This window comes from Scardinius erythrophthalmus, assembly GCF_964197995.2.
Source record: "Scardinius erythrophthalmus genome assembly, chromosome: 3".
Lineage (NCBI taxonomy): Eukaryota > Metazoa > Chordata > Actinopteri > Cypriniformes > Leuciscidae > Scardinius > Scardinius erythrophthalmus.
In genome coordinates this window covers 19,936,416-19,957,278 of record NC_138223.1, presented here as the reverse complement: position 1 = coordinate 19,957,278, position 20,863 = coordinate 19,936,416, and the positions used below count along the sequence as shown (strand labels likewise).

The 20,863-nt window shown below is 40.6% G+C and overlaps 1 protein-coding gene across 2 annotated transcripts; it reads left to right on the top strand.

Annotated features, from left to right (window-relative positions):
- The first annotated feature begins 826 nt into the window (after positions 1–826).
- Positions 827–14,060, top strand: LOC308688770 (uncharacterized protein). 2 transcript variants are annotated; one of them, XM_081362124.1, is made up of 4 exons: positions 827–2,329; positions 12,358–12,442; positions 12,583–12,675; positions 13,748–14,022. In XM_081362124.1, the coding sequence occupies exon 1, from the start codon at positions 945–947 to the stop codon at positions 1,812–1,814; it is 870 nt and encodes a 289-aa protein (XP_081218250.1). In that variant the 5' UTR covers positions 827–944; the 3' UTR covers positions 1,815–2,329; positions 12,358–12,442; positions 12,583–12,675; positions 13,748–14,022. The 2 variants fall into 2 exon arrangements, 1 of the variants encoding a protein (XP_081218250.1); XR_014029935.1 differs by lacking the exon at positions 827–2,329 and adding an exon at positions 9,971–10,614 and having other exon boundaries at positions 13,748–14,060.
- Positions 14,061–20,863: the final 6,803 nt, after the last annotated feature.

The following is a 20,863-nucleotide window of genomic DNA, read 5'->3' as shown; positions in this document are numbered from 1 at the left end:
TGGGATCATATGTGTATTTATGTTTTTGTAAAGACTCCTAATTCAATGCTGATTTAGCACATATCTCACCACACTGCAGTTATTACTATTAGTTTGACCATGTCCTGATGTCATTGGAGGACACAGAATCCTGTACTGATGAACAAATATAGCAAATACGTATGTGTGAGATTAGGGTTAGGGTTAAGGTTAGGGTTACCCTAACCCTAGCACAAAATATTTCAATATACAGCAAATAAGTAAAATCAGAAGCTAAATCGATAATAAAGAAAGAAGTTATGAGAATGTGGCAGGAACAATAGAATAGAGGAAACAAGGGAGGGGAACTATTTTTATAAACCCTTAGGTTGGGGTACGAAGGGGGAAATCATTGCAAGGTTACGGTTAGGGCACACTAGACTAAACAAAACTCTGCATCTAATAGGGAAGCATGATACTGGTTTATGTAATAATTGCAATGTACCTGATCAGCAGAGTATTGTTATGATGTGTAATAAATATGATAGCAGTAGTCAAAAGGAAAATCTAGGGCATGGGAGAGATTTTAAAAGAAATATTAAATAAATCGTCAGGCCATACAATAATTTAATATTTATTTTTAGTTTCTAAGAGCTACCAAGCTGGATAAAATCATTTGTTTTATTTATTTATTTCGTATAATGACATAGCATGTAAGCCAGAGATCATTTATAACCTGAGGGTGGCGGTAATGCACTAAAACAGTTTGCGACCGCCGTTAAAAAATCAAAGAAGAAGAATCGCACGTCACACTGCAACGTCACCAGGAAAAGTATCCTGCCGATGAAAGAGGCTGCTGACGGCGGAGGGAACAAGATGGCGGGCTAAGCACATGTGGTTATCTCGGCTCTTCAGCAAATTTTGAATCTTATAACAATTTTCAACCTTTTACCATCCCAATTGTTGTGTATCAGTGAAAATAGACTATGTCAGCTAAAAAGGCTTCTAATAACCCAAAGATAGTCATCCCAGGAGGACAGAAAGTTGTTAAAGCCTCGGATGCTCTAGCCGAACATGGATACCTCATGGAAGTCGACCACTCTGATCACAAAGAGAAACGCAAAGAATCTTCCTCCTTGCAGAACACCCCAACTAAAGCCTCAGCCAAGAAACAAAAAGGTGAAGTAAACCCAGAAATTTCGAACTCCGCGCTTTTGGAAACTTTAGTTGCCAGATTTGACCTACAAGACGTGAAGCCGAGCAGCATCGAGCAGAAGATTACTGAGAACAGTCTAATGATCGTAAACCTGACAAAAGCTGTGGAATTCAACGCGGCGGAAATAAAGGACTGTAAAACTAGAATCAACTCGTTCGACAAGCAACTCACCTCTGTTATCACTTCACAAGCAGATCTGATAAGCCGCACGTCGGAGCTCGAACGCTACAAAAGAAGGTGGAACCTCAGAGTTATCGGAATGAAAGAAATAGCAGGTGAAGATATCCGAAGAGAAGTCGTCTCACTGTTAGCCGAAATTGCTCCACATCTGCATCATAAACTTGAAGACATCGTGGATACAGTCCACCGCGTTGGTCCCAAGACGAAGGATAGATCCAGGCAAGTGATCATTCAATTCTGCATGCGAAAATACAGAGACGAGTTCTGGCGCTCTACCAAAATCTCAGATGTTTGTAAGTCCAGGGGAATAAAGTTCACCGAAGATTTATCCAAGGGAGATCGAGAAGCCCGTGCTGCACTATGGCCGAGGATCAGTGAGGCAAGAGCTGCTGGGAAGAAAGCATACTACCGTGGTCCCTATGGTTACATAGAGGGTAGCCGGATCGTTAAGGATGGTTGATTTCAATAACTTTCCAATTCATCTTCCCTTGCGCGTGCAAGAAGTGTTAAATGGGATGGTTTGAATTTTGTTTCGCTGTTGAGCGAGATCTCGTTACAGTGCTCTGTTTGAGAGAGACGTTCTGTGTTCTATAGAATCTATAGAGCACGTTAAATTGCGTATTTGACTGTTTATCTTTTCATATCCTATTTATTTTTTTTTTTTTTTTTTTTTTTTTTTTCACATTTTATTCATTTATTGTCTTAATTCGTTAAATGTTCTCAGTGAAATCACATTTTTCTTGTATTTCTCTAAACGCAAGGGGTCTCCGTAACTCTATCAAAAGAAAAGCTTTCTTTCTTTTTTGCAAAAACAAAAACTCACACTGTATATTTTTACAAGAAACACACTCCAACCCTGATGACGTGAAGTTCTGGACAAGTCAATGGGGGGACAAAATCATCTTCAGCCATGCCTCTACTCACTCTGCCGGAGTGGCAATACTGTTCAACAACCTACCTGGTAAAATTGTGAAGGTAAAGACAGACTCAAATGGCCACTGGGCTTCAGTTGTTTTAAACATTAATGATGTTTTGTTTATTTTATTCAATGTGTATGGTTACAATAGTGTTCCTTTAAACAACAAATTGCTATCTGAAATTTCTGACTCTTTGGTTGAATTTAAACATGTGTATCTTACTGATAATATTATTATAGGAGGAGATTTCAACATGGTTATGGATGAAGCATTAGATCGCTTTCCGCCCAAATTTAACACCTCTCACCCAAATCCTCACCTTCTTAATTTTTGTTTAAATAATAATGTAGTGGATGCTTGGAGGGATGGGAATCCAAATCTTAAGCAATTTTCCTGGTTCAAAGCTAATGGGACTTCCAAATCGAGAATTGATTATTGGTTAACCTCATCTAACCTGTCTAACTTTATCAAAGATATCTCAATATCCGCGGCACCTTTAACAGATCACTGTTGCATCTCTATATCCTTCTACTCAGGCAAAAAAGAATCACGCAACAAGGGTTACTGGAAATTCAACACCGATTTATTAAAACACAAAAACTTTTGCTTGCAAATTAAATCTATAATTAATGATGTAGCAGCGCTTAAAGACCTTACCTCATTCATAAGTAAATGGGAATATTTAAAACACAAGATTCGTGAATTTTCTATACAATTTAGTAAAAATCTTAGTAAGGCCAGAACACAATTGGAGTTAGAATTGACAATAGAACTAAACAATTTATGTAATAAAAGTGAGATGGACAATGAAACCAAATTGCAAATTCTATCCTTGCAGTCCAAAATTGATAATTTATATATTCAAAAAGCTAAAGGAGCATATGTAAGATCTAGAGCAAGATGGATAGAGAAAGGGGAAAAAAGTAATAACTATTTTTGTAGACTTGAAAAAAGGCGACAAGAGAAAAACACCATAAATTCTCTTTATGTGAATGGAGTTGAAAATACCTGTCCTAAAATGATTTCCTCAGAGATTTTTCAATTCTATAGTTCTTTATATAGCTCATCGTTTTCAGCATCTGACTGTAATACTCTCTTTGACAAAATACATACTAGCATACCGCAGTTAGACCAGGAATTTAGAGACTTATGCGAGGCTGACATTACAATAGGGGAATTAGATAAAGCAATAGATAAATTATCTGCAGGGAAATCCCCAGGCCCTGATGGCCTCTCTTCAGAATTTTATAAATTCTTTAGGGAAGATCTGAGAGAACTATTGTTTCAAGCCTTTCTCGAGTGTATACAAAATAATTCCCTATCTTCGACTATGAAACAGGGTTTAATTACTCTAATCCCCAAACCAGGGAAAGACGCACGACTTATAGATAATCTTCGTCCTATCACTCTACTGAACTGTGATTATAAAATTCTAGCTCATATTTTTTCCAATAGACTCAAGAAAAACATTAGTCAAATAATTAGTGAATCACAATCTGGTTTTATAAAAGGTAGATCAATACATAACAACATCAGATTAATATTAGATATTTTGGATTATTGCGAATGGATTGAGGATGACGGATATATACTTTTTTAGATTTCAAGAAAGCATTTGATACGATTGAACATAATTTCATATTTAACTCCCTCGAAAAGTTTGGTTTTGGCAATAAATTTATTTCTTTTATAAAAATGTTGTATAAAGACATCAACAGTTCTATCTCATTATCATTTGGAACATCCCAAAGATTTAATATTTCACGAGGAATAAGACAAGGTTGTCCCATTTCCCCTTTCCTATTCATCTTAGCGGTAGAAATGCTTGCTATTTTGATAGATAAAAACAGTGACTTTGACAAATTGAGTGTGTTCGGAAAACAAATTGGTATCAGTCAATTAGCCGATGATACAGTGATCTTTTTAAAGGACCAATATCAAATTGATAAAGCCATCCAGTTTATTAATCTGTTCTCCAAAGCATCAGGCCTACATTTAAATTTAAATAAATGTGAGTTATTTGCAATTCATGGCAGTGAACTAGACTCTTTATGTAACATACCGATAAAAACATCTGTAAAATACTTGGGGATAACTATTACTGGAGATAGCAATTTAAGCGTCCAAGAAAATTTTGTTAAAAATCTTTCAAGAGCTAAAGTTATTCTCAATAATTGGATACAAAGAGATATCTCAATCTTTGGAAGAGTTTTGTTAACCAAGATGGAACTGCTTTCTAGGTTTGTTTACCCAGCCTCCTCGCTAGCTATCCCACCTCACTTACTTAAAGAATGTAACATTGCAATATTTAACTTTATTTGGAAAAATAAGCCTCACTATATTAACAAAAATGATTTAGTTCACAGTTACGAAGGAGGAGGATTAAATGTTATTGACTTAGAAATAATGAATAGTGTTTTAAAAACTCAGTGGTTAAAATCTTTTCTTTGTAATGCAAACGGCTTATGGTTTACTGTTTCTTCTTCAATATTTCAGAAAGTAGGTGGTTTGGAATTTTTAATTAGATGTGATTTTGAGTTGAACAAATTACCTCTTAAATTGTCTGCATTCCATCAACAAGTTCTCCTTTATTGGAAGTTAGCTTTCTCCCACAATTTTAGTCCACACAAAACCTGTATTTGGAACAATCGCTTTATCTTACACCATAACAAATCTTTATTTTATGAAAATTGGATTCAATATAATATTTTTTCCCTGCTGGACATGATGGACAGCTATGGTAATGTTTTAATTTACAATGAATTTTGTTTGAAACATGAATTTGTATGTCATCCTAAAGAGTTTTACACAATTGTAAATGCCATACCCAAAAACATAGTATTACTAGTAAAGAGTATTCTTTCACACTATTCTGTGACTTTCTCTCTCCCTTCTCTTTCTCTGGGTGAATTATCTATTAGAGATCATAAATGCAACAACAAATATATCAGAAGTGTTTTTATTGATAGACTTCATCCAAATAGAATTAAACGTTACTATATTTTCAAAGATTTTAGCCTGGAGGAGGTGAAGGAACTGAGAATGAACTATCTTACCTTTCCAAGTCTTCCTAAAATGAAAGAAGTTCATTTTAAAATTATAAATGACATATACCCTTCTAAAGCATTCTTAAAATCTAAATTTGATATTGGAGAAAACTCTTGTCAGTTTTGTGAAACGAGTATTGAAACCACTGATCATATTTTTTATCATTGTAATCACTCAAAATTGTTTTGGTCTCAATTGTACAGTAAAATGTCATGCATTATTACATGTGCAAATCCCATTGAATACAAACAAATTAAGTTTGGTGTACTTAAGAAGGATTGTCCACAATACTATTTAGTTAATAATCTTTTTGAACTTGCTAAGTATTTCATTCATAAATGCAGATTTTTGAAAACCCCCCCATCCTTTCCTCACTTTGCTAATGATATTAAAGCTTTTGCTGCTTCACTTTGCACCCTTTCAAATGTAAAAGCTTCTACAGTAGCAAATTTCCTCAATGAGCTAAGTGCACTTTAAATCCTTACCCCTTGCAAGGACCTACTCTCACATAAATGTTATTCATTTGTTTATTATTTTATCCATTTATTTATTTATTGTTTTTTTTATCATTTTATTTACTGTATTTATTTTTTGTCTGTCTTGATTGCATATTTGATTTGAAACTCTGTCGCTGTTACTTGTTATAATTTGTAATTATGTCTGCCTTTGAAACTTGTAAGTTCAAATTGTCTGTTCAATACCTATTTTGTTTGTAAATTTGAATTTAATAATAAAAAAAAAAAAAATAAAAAAAAAAAAAAAAGAAAGAGGCTGCTGACACGTGGAGAGCATAGGTGGAGAGAGACAGAAGACTGTTTCAAAACAGCCGCGTCTCCGTTTTCCGCCATTTTCAAATATAACGACGACAACTCCTCTCCCGTGGCATCATGGGATAGTAAAGTGTCCATCGTATGCGCACTTCAGAATCTCGCCGGATGTAGTAGGTCATCCGGGTACTTCTCGCCTACTGTTTTTCGAATTCTATGATTTCGGACATACTACTCTGCTCGCGTACTGTTTTTCGCATACTATATAGTAGGGAAGTATTCGATTTCGGACGCAGCTACTGCCTTAATAGGGCTTGGCGACGTGACGTCACGGCTCTAGCGCCGCGGTGGCTGATGGGAAAAATCGCCATTTTGTGAGGCCACTCGCACGCCGAGGCGCCGAGGAAGTTTTAGTTGTTTTTGGATGTAATGTTCGTTCACAATCACACGATCGACGGGGCATAAAATTAGACAGCGGACTTTTTTATTGTTTCCCGGCCTGGAAACAGAATGAATGAGTCATGTGTCCGATGTGACCAAGCGGAGATGGATGGCCTGGATATCCGCCATAAGACGCACGGACATACATTCGCAAACATCCCAAGATCATTGAAAGTGTGTTCCAGGCATTTTCATTCTGGTAAGTGTATAAATTTCACTTAGCAAATGATTATGTGTTTTTTCCCGAGAGTAGTAGACATTCTCGAGGTCGGATATCCGGGACTTGTGCTCCCATAATGCACTGCGCACGCATAGCAACCACGGCGAAGGGTAAAACAAACAAGCGCCCGCCATTAAGCAACACACGAAGCGGAAGACAAACGAGTACCTAACTCTTTTCCTTTGGTTGCAAATCATGCCGAAAAACTGTTGTGGTGTTGGTTGCAACAACAACAATCTCAACTATCAGATCTGTCACTTTTATTACGAAATTCAGACAACAAATAGCGTTTTGGCGCTTGTAAATGTGACGCGACCATAGACAGTAACGTTAGATAAGGACGCGACAGATCCCTAGCGGCACGTGAACCAACCGATCTTCTCTACTAGCTGACAGTAAATAAACACGAATGAACAATGTTGAAAGATACCTTACAACTTACCGAAATGTATATTTCATCATATCGACCAATCAATCAAACAAAGGGGTCAGTAAAACAGCTGGAGAATGTCACATTGCATTTACCTCAGGAAATCCATTTGATGACCATAATATGGATATGGCACGTAACGTTAGTTGGCTAGAAAAAAAGAGCTATAGGGAGTATTTTGCTAAATATGAATAATACTGCCAGCTGATGGGGCTCTCTGTATCATGTTTTCAGCATTAGGCGAGTTGTTTTTTTCTTGAGAAAAATTAATGCCTATCTTGCGTAGCCTACCTAATATTTATCCAAATGAGTCAATATTAAATCAAATCCCAATAATTGAATTGAAATAATAAAAAAGCGTAACGTTAGCTAAGCTTACCAGAAATTGTGCCATGTAAACATTGTAACATGTTGTCACTAAACCTAATAAAATTCAGATTAGTTACTAAAATGTTTTGACAATCAAAATACACTTAATGTGATGCAATATTTTTTTTTTTTTTTTTACAGACGCTAGGAGACTGTTGATAAGACATTTTGTAATAGAAGATCTGTATTCATATAGCGCCTTTCACAGGTAGTTAGTCACAAATCGCTTAATTACATGAGTGTTTTATTACATTCACTTCTCACCACCAATATACATTCGCATACAAAGACCATTCATCATTAATACAAAGTAGTCCGTTAGTATCCATAATTGACATAGTCCACAGCAAAACTTCCGTGAATAGATACCTTTTTGATTTGCCTCGGGCTTTGCCATCGGTTTGTTTTACCCTTCGCGGCTTGTTGCTACGCAGGTCACATGATTTGTAACGCAACGCCGACCAAGAGAATAGGTTAATCTGCATTTTCTAACTTAGCACTGTTCTGTCGACTTTGCGGCAGTGAGCAAGCTAATTTAGGCTAATAAAGTGCGCTGAATGAATCATGTGATCAAAACAAAGCACTCCGCTGAGCCACTCAGATATTCCGAGGAGTAACCCAGCATGAACTAGACTAGAGTTATTTTTTATCACTGTGACTGAAGCACGAGAAATTCTCTTTATAACCCTTGTAAGTATGTTTGCCACATGAGTTCAACTGGAACTGAAGTGTAAAGTGTGTGTGTGTGTGTATATATATATATATATATATATATATACACATACACACACACGTGCATTATACACTCATATACTATATATATATATATATATATATATATATATATATATATATATAATGTATATGTGTGTGTTTGTTATTGTATAGTATTATAGTATATGAGTGTATAGTACACGTGTGTGTGCATATATATATATATATATATATATATATATATGGAGTTCAGATGCAAAAGCCTCTAAGTGCCATCTGAAATTTTCTTCTAAAATGATATTTTTTTTATCAAGCTTGTATATTTAAGTTCAGTAATTTTACTTAAATGGCAATGAAAATGACCTATTGTCATTTACGTTAAATTACTGAACTTAAATATACGAGCTTGATAAAAATGATAATTTTAGAAGAAAATTTCAGATGGCACTTAGAGGCTTATGCATCTGAACTCTTATATGTGTGTGTGTGTGTGTGTGTGTGTGTGTGTGTGTACGTGTTATTGTATAGTGTTCCCTAGTATTATAGTATATGAGTGTATAGTATTCCCATTGTTGCTTGCAATAATTTGTTTTAATATGGATACTTTTGTCTCCCCAAAGGTAAACCAGCATATGAGATGGATGAGTCTCATCCAGACTGGGCTCCAACCCTCCACATCGGTCACTTTGAAGTCAACAGCCACAGTGTCAGATCGGCATGGCCGCAGACAATGTAGACATAATTTAAGTGAATCTGAGGGAGGAGGCCAAAATGAACAAGACAACATGAACGAAGATGAGAGAGATGGAGTCCAAGCAGAAGAAGAAGAGCATGGGGATCAAGCAGAGGCAGGAGCTGTGGAAGAGGGATATAGAGAACAGACAGAAACAGACAAACTGTTTCTTTGCTCAGTTCTGTGAGCAAAGCAGTGCAGAACTAACCCGTCTTTTGCAGGAAAATATGTAGTTTAAGTCTGAGTTAAACAAGTTGAATATGGATGAAGAGTTTTTCAAAGAAAATACAGAGAAGATTCGATATTAAACAGGACTTCCATGTTTTGCAATTTTGTTGTCAATGATTACTACTGTTATGCTTCTTAACAAATAATTGCCTGGCGATTTAGTGTTAAATGTGGAAGACACGTTATAGCACACCTTAGGATACATGTTGAAAGGGTAATAGCTAGCTTGCACAATAAGTACACACTATTACATAACACAATACCATTTAGTTTGTTGCTTCCCTGTAAAGATGAAGAATTTACCCTTCTTGATAATATAGTCAGTGTTTGCTGTTTTCTAGTTAACACGTATACAAGTGTTGTAAGGCCAGATGAAACAAAAGTGTGCATGTTGAATGGTAAAAATACATTTTTGGTTTTTATTTGGTGTGTGTGAAATGTGGTACCTTCCTGAGATTGAACATATTTGTTTTGTGTGTGTGTACCTTCCTTAGAATGAACATAGTATACTATTTGTATATTAAATACTTCAAATGAAAATAGATGACAATTTGATAATTAAAAACTTTTTTAATGAAAATAGATGACAATTTGATAATTAAAAACTTTTTTAATAAAAAAATTCAAGTTTCTTGTGCATCTTGTGTTGAACTACTTTAAAACATTGAATTTCATGTAACAAATTTTATATACAGCATGCATTTTGGGATTTTGACGCTGTAATTCTTCCGCTTCTGTAATCATACCACGCAGATGACAGATGTTGTTGCCTGGTGTACTCTTCTACAGCTGCTGCCTGCTCGTCAGACACACTTAAAGCATTCATGTGCTTGTCGCAGGACAGCAGACAGGTCACTGGCATCTATGCTTTCATCATACAGGGATACGCACCTTTGTACGAACGAGGGTTTTCACAACTCAGCAGGTTTGGCTTCCAAGTCATGGACCCAGCCATTTGTAAACTGAACGTGGGCTTCCATAGATTTATAATTACAAAACTGAGCCTCGAAATCTGCACTCACACCAGACTAAATATACAAAAATATCTGGAAATGTCAGAGGAGGTAAATCGTCGGGGTCTCGAGTAACGTTAACGTTATATTCTCTTGCAGGCACCTCATATGGATCCATATTTCCGATCAATGACATCTTTTCCATGTACCGTTTTCTTGCGTCAGGTCGAAGTTTGTCTCTGTATAGTACATTTCGTTCTTTTAATCGACTTTTCAACATTGTTTTCGTGTAGTAAGTGGTTGTTTTAAGCATAGACAGTATATAAACGTCTCGCCCGATGTGGCCTCACAAAATGGCGGCGCCCTATTGTTTACGTCCCAGAACGCACTGCGCAGTGACGTCGGTTGCCAAGCCTAAAAGGACTAAAACCCTAAAACAGGTAAGTAAACATTTTTAAAAAATTAATTTAATATGTTATTCAGTTGAGAGATGATATCAGATGAATTGGAAGTCACACATGCCCCCTAATACCTTGAAAAACTTAAAATACTCCGTCATTTATGGTCATACAGACTTGAAATATGAAAAAATAAACTGTAAAATGTCTTTTTTATGTGTCCACTTACAATCGAAACAAAACATTTTGCTTTTGTGTGCTTTCTGCCTCTCCTTCTCCATGAACTTTTTTTCTGGAGCAGGTCTCTAAACGTAAGCAAAACTCAGCAAATACACACTGGCAAGAGTAATCTTTATAATAATTTAAGTGTTTACTTTTTAATGATCTAATTCAAAACGAAAGAGAATATTCTGTTTATGTAATCTATATAAAAAGAGGGACGCTAGTCGTTCTCATGGCAACTCATTATCTGCTAATCACCCGCTGAAAGCGCGCGCTATTCAAACGCAAATATCTTTGTTCTAATATGAATGAACGGCTCAGATGCTCGTTTACTACAATTACAACATGCTATTTTTACATTAACGTAACGTTATTATAGTTTAGCTTTTCCCTAACTATATTGCAATAATAATAATGAGTAAAAATCTGCTGAAATATGTTCATGAAATATGTTGTTTAAATAAAATGCAATGTTTTAAACGTATGCTATTACACTGCAAATTAAAATGTATACGCCCTATATTAATGTATCATAAAAATATATATGTTTGAGCCGAAATATGAATGTTTTTAGACAATACTAATGAATCCTTAACTTTGAAATACGTATGATAAAATTTATGCTTTTTACAAAGGAAAAATTACATTTGGAATAGTTAAAATTGTAATTGTTGTTGACTTTCATATTATTGTGTTTCATTAGTCACAAATTTGGGGAGAGGATAAATATTCCAAACCTTTCTGAAAATACAATATGATGATTAACTGCACAATTACTAGAAATTTTTACCTTGGATATTATAAAATTCGCTTGCATAAAAATTTGTTTAACTTTAAACCAATTCTGTAGAATGGCCCATATATCCTATTTGAACAGGATTTATTTCCAGGTATGACTGTGGGCTTTTGACTTTCATTTATATTAGGATTATTTTGGTAACTATATGCTAAATAAATTAAAAGCAATATACTGTGTCTGTGTGTGTGTGTATATGTATATATATATATATATATATATATATATATATATATATACACATATATGACACACACAGACACAGTATATATATATATATATATATATATATGTATACATTTCTTGTCAGACGTCTTCTTAGGTGTGTCTTCTTAGCTACAATGAAGTTTTAAGAGTTTTTATCCAGTCATCAATGGCTTATTGATCATTATAGGTGTTATCAATAATTAAGTTGTTGTTGCTAGTTTGAGTCGAGAAATACACATTTCAGCATTATCATCACTAATCTGTGTGTGCATTTTCCTTGAGAACCAAGCAAGTTGACTCATGAAACCATTTGTTTATTATATCGCGATCACATATCTCAATCACAATATTGACCTCAATAATTGCAATATGACATTTTACCCAAATCGTGCAGCTCTAGCCAGAAGTATATAGATCTCTTTACACTGTCCGCTCAGTACAATAGAGGCAGGAGCTCGGCACTGGGGTTGCTTCGAGTTATATGGGCACACAACTTGCTACAAGAGCTATATCCACTATTACAAACAATAAAGTAATATTTGACAAATTTTGTCTTTCAGATTATGAAAATGTTCAAAGGCCAATCTCAAGATACTCTGGGAGGTCTTTCTCAGAGCAGAGCTATCAAATGGTCACTTCTAAGAGGTTTGTTTAATCGATTCCAGAAAACAACAGTGTCCCATGCCCCCATTTCTTTAATCCACTCTTGGCACTCTCACCCATGCTACAGTTCCTGTAGATTACCACACACATGTAATTTCTAAATGGTGAATTTGTTTCTTCAGGCTCTTTACCAACCGGCTGATGGCAAAATTCAATATGAGGGGGAAGGTGAAGAAGCAGAAACTGCCTCTGGAGACGACTAAAACTTTTGAAAGGTAAAGGTACACAGCACCCCCCACCCGTTGCCATGAAAAACAGAGCATTGCTATAGACGCAGGATTCTAGCCATAGAGACGGAACGGAGTATTTTCTTTAGCAGAAGCAATACAATCCTTTTTAAATTAATAAACTCCTTTTTAAATAAATTTTTTATGTCAAATTATTAGTTTATTTGGTGGGTAGCCATGTAATAAGCGAGATAATGTAGAGCGAGGCGGTTGTTATAGCGAATACAACCCCTTAAGGCAGATTCAAGACCCCTCCGCATCAGCCTGTCGGGGTTATATTCGCTATAACAACCGCCTTGCTTTACATTATCCCTTACTTAAATAGCAATTTTTTTATTTTTTTATTTTATTTATTCTAGTATTTGCTAAAATGGAAGTTATAGTATCCAAAAGCATTACATTTGGGCTGTGCCTGAGAAATTTTATTATATGCAGTCTCTCTCCATTCATGATTGCTATCTTAAATATCTTGTCACCCAAGGCCACTGTCTATTGCAGTCTTACACCTTCCTAACATACAGCGATGCGAGTTTACAGAACCCATTTTCAGTCATTTGTTTGCTGCCATATACCACACCAGTCACCATTGGTCACTGTAGTATTGCCACTTCAAGGATTAGTTCACCTCTAAATGAAAATTTCCTGACAATTTACTCACCCCAATGCCATCCAAGATATTCATGTCTTTCTTTCTTCAGAGGAAAAGAAATTAAGTTTTTTGAGGAAAACATTCCAGGATTTTTCTCCACACAATGGACTTCAACGGTAACCAAATTGTTGAAGTCCAAATCAATGCAGTTTCACGCTGGACGTAGGCAGAAGTACCGCCCCGTTGTTTACAAAGTGAACTTGCGAAGACTAATACAAACCATTTTAAATAAACTGACAAAAATCCATAAATATGTCATTCAACATACAATAAATTTGAACAATCCTCCTCCTACACGCTTGTAAATAATGAGGTGGCATAAAAATATTGTATGTTAACTTGCAATGTTAACAATGTAACTGGTTTTCTTTACATACTTATGGATTTTTTGTTTTTGTTCAACTCTTGCAGCTGCAGCCATGAAATGGGATAAAGAAGCTACAGAGGCTACAATCAAGCATCATGCAGCAGAACATCTTAAACGTGCCGTGGAGGGCATACGGGGGTGGAAATAATGAGGAATTTTACATGAGTACTGTAAGGCATGTGTGTTTATTTCTAGTTTAGGGGACTTTATATCTCTCTCCCCCTTTCCAACCACCCTCCCCCAATCTTGGTCTGGAGTAATTTGTTTTTTTTGTTCACTTGGCAGTTCAGTGTAACCATTAGAGTTGTTTTATTTATCAGCCTGTTCATAATTTGCTGAAAACCTCATTAAAGATGGAAAAACAAATTTGTCATTTCAAACTATTTTTGCAATTTTTTGATCAATAATCAGATGTCACTTATTTCCAGTTGCAAAAATATAAGGCTACTAAAACGTATTTGCATGTTTTAGACAGGTGCATCAAAGGGATGGGTATTAATTTATTTACAATTTTAAAGCAGTAGTTCTGCACACTGCTTTTACTATGACTAGAGTTTTATTGAATACCATGTTGTCATCCAACCTTGGAACAAAAGCCTGTTTGATGACCAAAACATGGTTTAATAAAGCTAATAGTAAAGCTAATTTGGTTTGTGCATCTTAAAAACCTTTATGAATGTTCTTTAGACGTCTGTAAGTGACGTTGAAATGACGTCGTGAAAACTTTCATTTACAACATTGTAAAGATGTCACTTGGACATCAAAAATCAACATTTAAAAGAGACGTCTAATGAACGTTCACTATGTACGTCAATAGTGAACGCTAAAAAGACGTCTAAAAAAGACGTCATAAAAACTTTCATTCTGGCTCTTCAGCGGACGTCTTCTGAACGTTCACTTTTGATGTCAGTTGGACGTCAGCAGGGAACGTCAAAAAGACGTCTGAAAAAGACGTCATAAAAACTTTCATTCTGGCTCTTCAGTGGATGTCTTCTGAACGTTCACTTTTTATGTCAGTTGGACGTCAACAGTGAACGTCAAAAAGACGTCTAAAAAAGACGTTGCAAAAACTTTCATTCTGGCTCTTCAGCGGACGTCTTCTGAACGTTCACTTTTTATGTCAGTTGGACGTCAACAGTGAACGTCAAAAAGACATCTAAAAAAGACTTTGCAAAAACTTTCATTCTGGCTCCTCAGTGGACGTCTTTTGAACGTTCACTTTTTATGTCACTTGGACGTCAACATTGAACGTCAAAAAGACGTCTAAAAAAGACGTTGTAAAAACTTTCATTCTGGCTACTCAGTGGACGTCTTCTGAACGTTCGACAAAGAAGTTGTAATGACGTCGTTTGGACGTGTCTGTGCTCAGCTTCTTCAAGTGAAATATTTCAAATAAACCAATAAACTCGACCGCGCTGCTGCTGTCGTGTTATGATAGCCTGCTTCCAGGTGTCAGTTCGGAAAATTCCTTGGCTGAAGCGATTTCGACCAATCAGCGTCTTGTTGCTATGCCAAATATTAAATACATCAACCAGTCATGAATGAAACTACATATAGTATTGTTTGCACTTCATTCATATCACCAGATTTTTGTCTAATCAACTACACTGTTGGGCATAAAATCACTTTAGTATGCTTTGCCATAATACTAAAATAGTTCAAATTGTAGAAAATTGTTCAGATTATTCACATACATATTTGCAGATACACTACGCTGTTGAAACTCTTTTTTTTTTTTTTTTTACAAAACAAGTCAGTGCAACATATGCACAGCAGATATATTTACATTGGACTGAACAAAAACATGCTAAAAAAAAAAAAAAAAAAAAACAGTACACTGAGAACCATGGTTCATTTTGTAGTTACTATGGCTTTACTACAAAAACGTACTCGGTTACCTAATGTAACCTCGGTTCTCTCTAGTAGAGGGAACGAGTATTGCTTAAGTTGCTTACGCATCGGGAAAGTCTTCTTTCTTCGAGATCTGAAGCCAAAAATTATCCTTAATTTTGTATTCATTGTCAACGCAGTGCAGCAGCCGGCAGACCATGGCAGGCTGTATGAACGTGCTCATTGGCTGCTCAGCGGCAACTGCTTAAGCCTACCAGTGAGCCCTGAGTGACGTCACATCCAATGAGGGCGCTTCGCGCCCTCCACTCCCCTCTAACCGTCAAGATGGGTGTAGCCAGTGTGTATATAAGCAGGGCTTACAGGCTGAAATTCTGGTTTTCGTAGTCTGAAGCGCAAAAGCTCGTGGCGCGTCACGGCAGGTTACGCAATACTCGTTCCCTCTTCTAGAGAGAACCGAGGTTACATTAGGTAACCGAGTACGTTCTCTTACGAGAGGTTCTCTCGTATTGCGTAAGTTGCTTACGCATCGGGAACCCCTTGTCAACGCCGTGCGCGCCGAGCATCCAGCACATGAATCCCAGGGAGACCGGGGAAAACATAACGCTGAAAACAGTACAAAAGCACTTCGACTGGGCAGAGCATACATGCCACTTATACTGATATTAGTTTAGCCTGCAAGGCAGGAACTTCCAGGTTATAAAACCTCACGAATGTCGATGGGGAGGCCCAGCCCGCTGCCATACAAATATTGTGAATAGAAATTCTGCTGGACCAGGCCCACGAAGAGGCCATGCCTCTAGTGGAGTGGGCTCTGATACCCAAAGGGCACTGCAGGTGTTTGGAGGCGTAAGCTGCTGCAATCGCGTCCACTATCCACCTGGACAGGCTCTGTTTCGAGGTGGCGAGACCCTTGGTGCGTCCGCCAAAAGAAACGAAGAGCTGCTCGGAACGCCTGAAAGCGGCGGAGCGCGTGATGTAAACTCTCAGCGCCCTAACAGGGCATAGGAGGTTATCACTGTCCCCGTTATCGGATGCTGGCAGAGCCGAAAGGGAGGTGATTTGTGCCCTAAAGGGGGTTCCAATCGCTTTGGGGATGTAACCGTGTCTCGGTCTGAGAATGACTTTTGAGTCATTTGGTCCGAACTCAAGACATGCAGGGCTAACAGATAGCGCGTGCAGATCCCCCACGCGTTTTACTGAAGACAGAGCTATCAGAAAAACGGTTTTGAGCGAAAGGTATTTTGGATCCACGGATTCAAGCGGTTCAAAGGGAAAAGCCTTCAGGGCCTCCAGGACCAAGGACAGATCCCAGATAGGAACCGAGGGGGGCCGCGGGGGATTCATCCGTCTAGCTCCTCTGAGGAAGCGGATAATAAGCTCGTTCCTTCCTATTGCCCGGCTGCGCGTTGTCTCAGCGAACGCTGCAATAGCCGCCACATACACTTTGAGCGTGGAAGGGGACCTGCCCTTATCCAACAACTCCTGTAGGAAGGAGAGCACTCGCGGGACCCCACATGTACGTGGATCGAAGCTCTTAGTAGCGCACCATTTAGAGAACACAGACCATTTAGATGCATAGAGCCGTCTCGTGGAGGGAGCTCTAGACTGTGTGATCGTGTTCACAACCCCTTCTGGCAGGTCAACGTGTATCCGTTGATTATCCATGCATGCAGAGACCATCGCTGCGGATGGGGATGCCAGATCGATCCACCGGCTTGAGAGAGGAGATCCTTTCTCACCGGGATCGGCCATGGGGGTGAGTGCGACAGCCTCACTAGCTCTGGGTACCAGACTTGGTTCTCCCAGCGCGGGGCTATGAGAAGCACTGGGTGGTGCGTTTCCCTGATCCTCGCTATGACCTGTGGTAACAGGGAGATCGGAGAGAAAGCGTATAGCGGGAGGCTGGGCCAGGTTTGGGACAGCGCGTCCTCGCTTTTCGAGAAAAACATCGGGCAGTGAGCGTTGTCTTTCGACCCAAAGAGGTCGACCTCCGCTCTGCCGAATAGGCGCCAGAGGAACTGGACTGTCTGAGGGTGCAGGGACCATTCTCCCGGGGGAATGTTGTCTCTGGACAGTCTGTCTGGGCCGACATTCAAATGGCCCGGTACGTGCGCGGCTCTCAGCGAGCGCAACGAGCGGTGAGCCCACACGAGAAGGCGTTCTGTCAGGTTGCACAGGTTCCTGGACCTGACACCGCCCTGTCGGTTCACATAGGACACCACGGACATGTTGTCCAAGCAGACTAGCACATGGTGATCCCGTATGAATGGGAGAAAGCGCTTGAGCGCGTTCTCGACCGCTATCATCTCCAAACAATTTATGTGGAGGCGTTTCTCTTGGTCTGACCACAGGCCAAAGACCGGTTTGCCCTCGAAAAGAGCGCCCCAACCTGAGGTGGAAGCATCCGTCGAGATAACTTTGCGGTGTGAGATGGCTCCCATTGTCACTCCCCGCTGGTACCAGTCGGCCGCTAACCAGGGCTTCAGTGCTGAAACGCAGCTCTGAGTCACTCTGATTCGAATGCTGCCGGAAGCCCAGGCTCTGTGAGGCACTCGGGCGTTCAACCAGCGTTGCAGCGGGCGCATACGCAATAGACCCAGCTGAAGCACTGCTGCAGCTGAAGCCATACAACCCAGCATCCTCTGAAATGTCTTGAGAGGTGCGGTGCTGCCTGGTTGGAAGGACGCAGCGCGCGCGCCGTGGCGATAGGCGGGCCGTCATTGCCACAGTGTCCAGATCCAAACCCAGGAAAGAGGTTGATTGACTGGGCACTAATGAGCTCTTGGTCCAGTTGACCGTGAGCCCCAGGCTTTCCAGGTGGCTGAGAAGCACTGTTCTGTGGGCGATGAGTTCGGCCTCTGACTGTGCTAGAATCAGCCAATCGTCCGGATAGTTCAAAATTCGCATCCCCTGACCTCTCAGGGGAGCGAGAGCCGTGTCCATGCACTTCGTGAATGTACGGGGTGCCAAAGACAGGCCGAACGGCAGGACGGTGTATTGATATACCTGACCGTCGAAGGCGAATCTCAAGAATGGCCTGTGACGGGGTATTATCTGGATCTGAAAGTATGCGTCCTTTAGATCGAGAGAGATAAACCAGTCCCTCGGGCGAATTTGCGCAAGGATCTGCCTGGTTGTGAGCATTTTGAACGGTCTTCTCATAAGAGCTTTGTTCAAATATCTCAGATCCAAAATCGGTCTGAGAGCTCCGTCCTTCTTGGGAACGAGGAAATATCGGCTGTAAAAGCCCGACTCGCTCATAGAAGGGGGAACCGGTTCTATATCCCCTTTGCACAGAAGTGTGGCTATTTCTGCTCGAAGTAGATGTGCTACTTCCCCATTCACTCTCGTCTCGGTACGCGCCCGGAAGCGCGGGGGGCGGCGAGCGAACTGCAGAGTATAGCCTAGTTTTACTGTGCTTAGCACCCATTCTGATGCGCCTGGAAGAGCTTCCCACGCTCTTGCGTGTGCAGCCAGGGGCAGAATGGCCTCCGGGCTCTGATCGCCGCGCATCGCGGGCTCGAGAGCTCGAAACAGAGGGGCGGGCGCAGCGCGCGCGCTCTCGGTGCTTAGATACGGCGGATCGCACACAGCGATAGCTGGCCGTTTTACACACAGTGTCCCAGTGGCTTTGGACAGGGAACATATAGTGTGAGGCACGACGCGCGAGGGCGGCGTCGGGGCCGAAATGTTAGTTAATATGTGTAAGCGCTCGAGGGCGGGCACAGGATTTACATTTAAAACATGACCTGTCGTGAGAGGCCGTGTGACAGAGCGGGCAGTGAGTAGGTGTGGGCACGGTGAGGTGGACACGTGACCTACTTTTAACACTCGAGCGGCTTCTGCCTACTTTATGAGAGTGGGCTCTGTGAGAGACACGGGATTTATAGTGCTTGTGTGCAGGGGTGAACACGGAAACGTGGGCACATTCACTGCATTTGAAACACATATGGCGTGAGCCGTGCAACCGGACATTATGCTCATTTGAGATTTCTCTGGGTCGCCGTGAGAACGGTGGTTGCGCGCAGGCGAGCGGGTAGATATACCGGTTCGTTGGCTGCGAGGTAAACATCTGCAGTAGCCGTGGCAACGGGGACTGACAGAGCGTGAAGCTTTGATGGTGGTCCAGCCGCAGCGGGACTTAACCGTCTTTTCTTCCCTCGTGTATAGACGCTCATAAATAATCGAGCACCATGTGGTGCGAGTGGTGCGAGAGGCGGGTTCGCTTTCTGTATGTAAGAAAAGCTGGCCGCGAGCTCGGAGAAGCGAACAGTAAAAAAAATTATCTGCCGCGAGAGCTGGGCTCAAACACGGGTCTCTGGCATTACAGCCTATGATTCTGCCACTGGGCTACAGGGGAGAACACATTAGCTTTAGGTTAGAGCGAGCATATAACAGCGCCATGTCTTGTGACGGCGTTTGCTTACAGGCGTGCATGTATTTATAACAGGCTCGTATACTGCAATATGAACAATTCCAGTCGCCTGAACTTAAGAGGGGACTGAGAAATGTGTGAGAAATTGAGGTAGGTCCGCGCGAGGACGGAGTAGCTTTCTTGTTACGTAAAGAGAGCTCCAGGACCGTCCGTTTCTGCCATCTCTTGTGAGCGGCGCAGTTTGTGCGGCTCGAACAGAGGGAGAGGAAGCTCGCTCCGAGACCGTCCACTTCTGCCATCCCTTGTGAGCAGCGCAGTTTGCGCGGCTCGAACAGAGGGAGAGGAAGCTCGCTCCGAGACCATCCACTTCTGCCATCCCTTGTGAGTGGCGCAGTAGCGCGGCTCGAACAGAGGGAGGGTGTCTATCTCATTCGCCTCATCCCCTGACGCGGCGGCGGTGCGGGCGAGAGCCGGCGGTTGCGCGGCCGGGAGGGGGGGGCGGAGAGAGTGAGAGAGAAGCTCGAGGGAGAGGTTCCGGCGAGCTCTTCAGTCATTTCAGTCTCCGGTGGTCTCTGCGAGCGCCGCTTCCTATTGCGCGGCCCGGCAGGGACAGGCGGAGCGACAGCTTGGTCGAAAACTTCAAGTCTAGCCCGCAGGGTCGACATTGAAAGTTCTTAGCACTCGGGGCAGCCGCCCGTAGAGAGTGCGGTGGCGGTGTGCTCGCGGCCCAGGCAGAGAGCACAGAAGAGGTGGCGGTCTCCGTTGCTGACCGGGGGGCGGCACGAGCCGCAGGAAAAAAACGAGACGTTTTGACAAAAACGCCTTGTGCTCTTTTAGAACAGTGAGAGATAATGTGTGTCGCAGGGCGAGCACACACAGCAGTAATAAAAGGATATGTCGCCGGATAGCGTAGCAGGCACAGATGGCTGAAGGC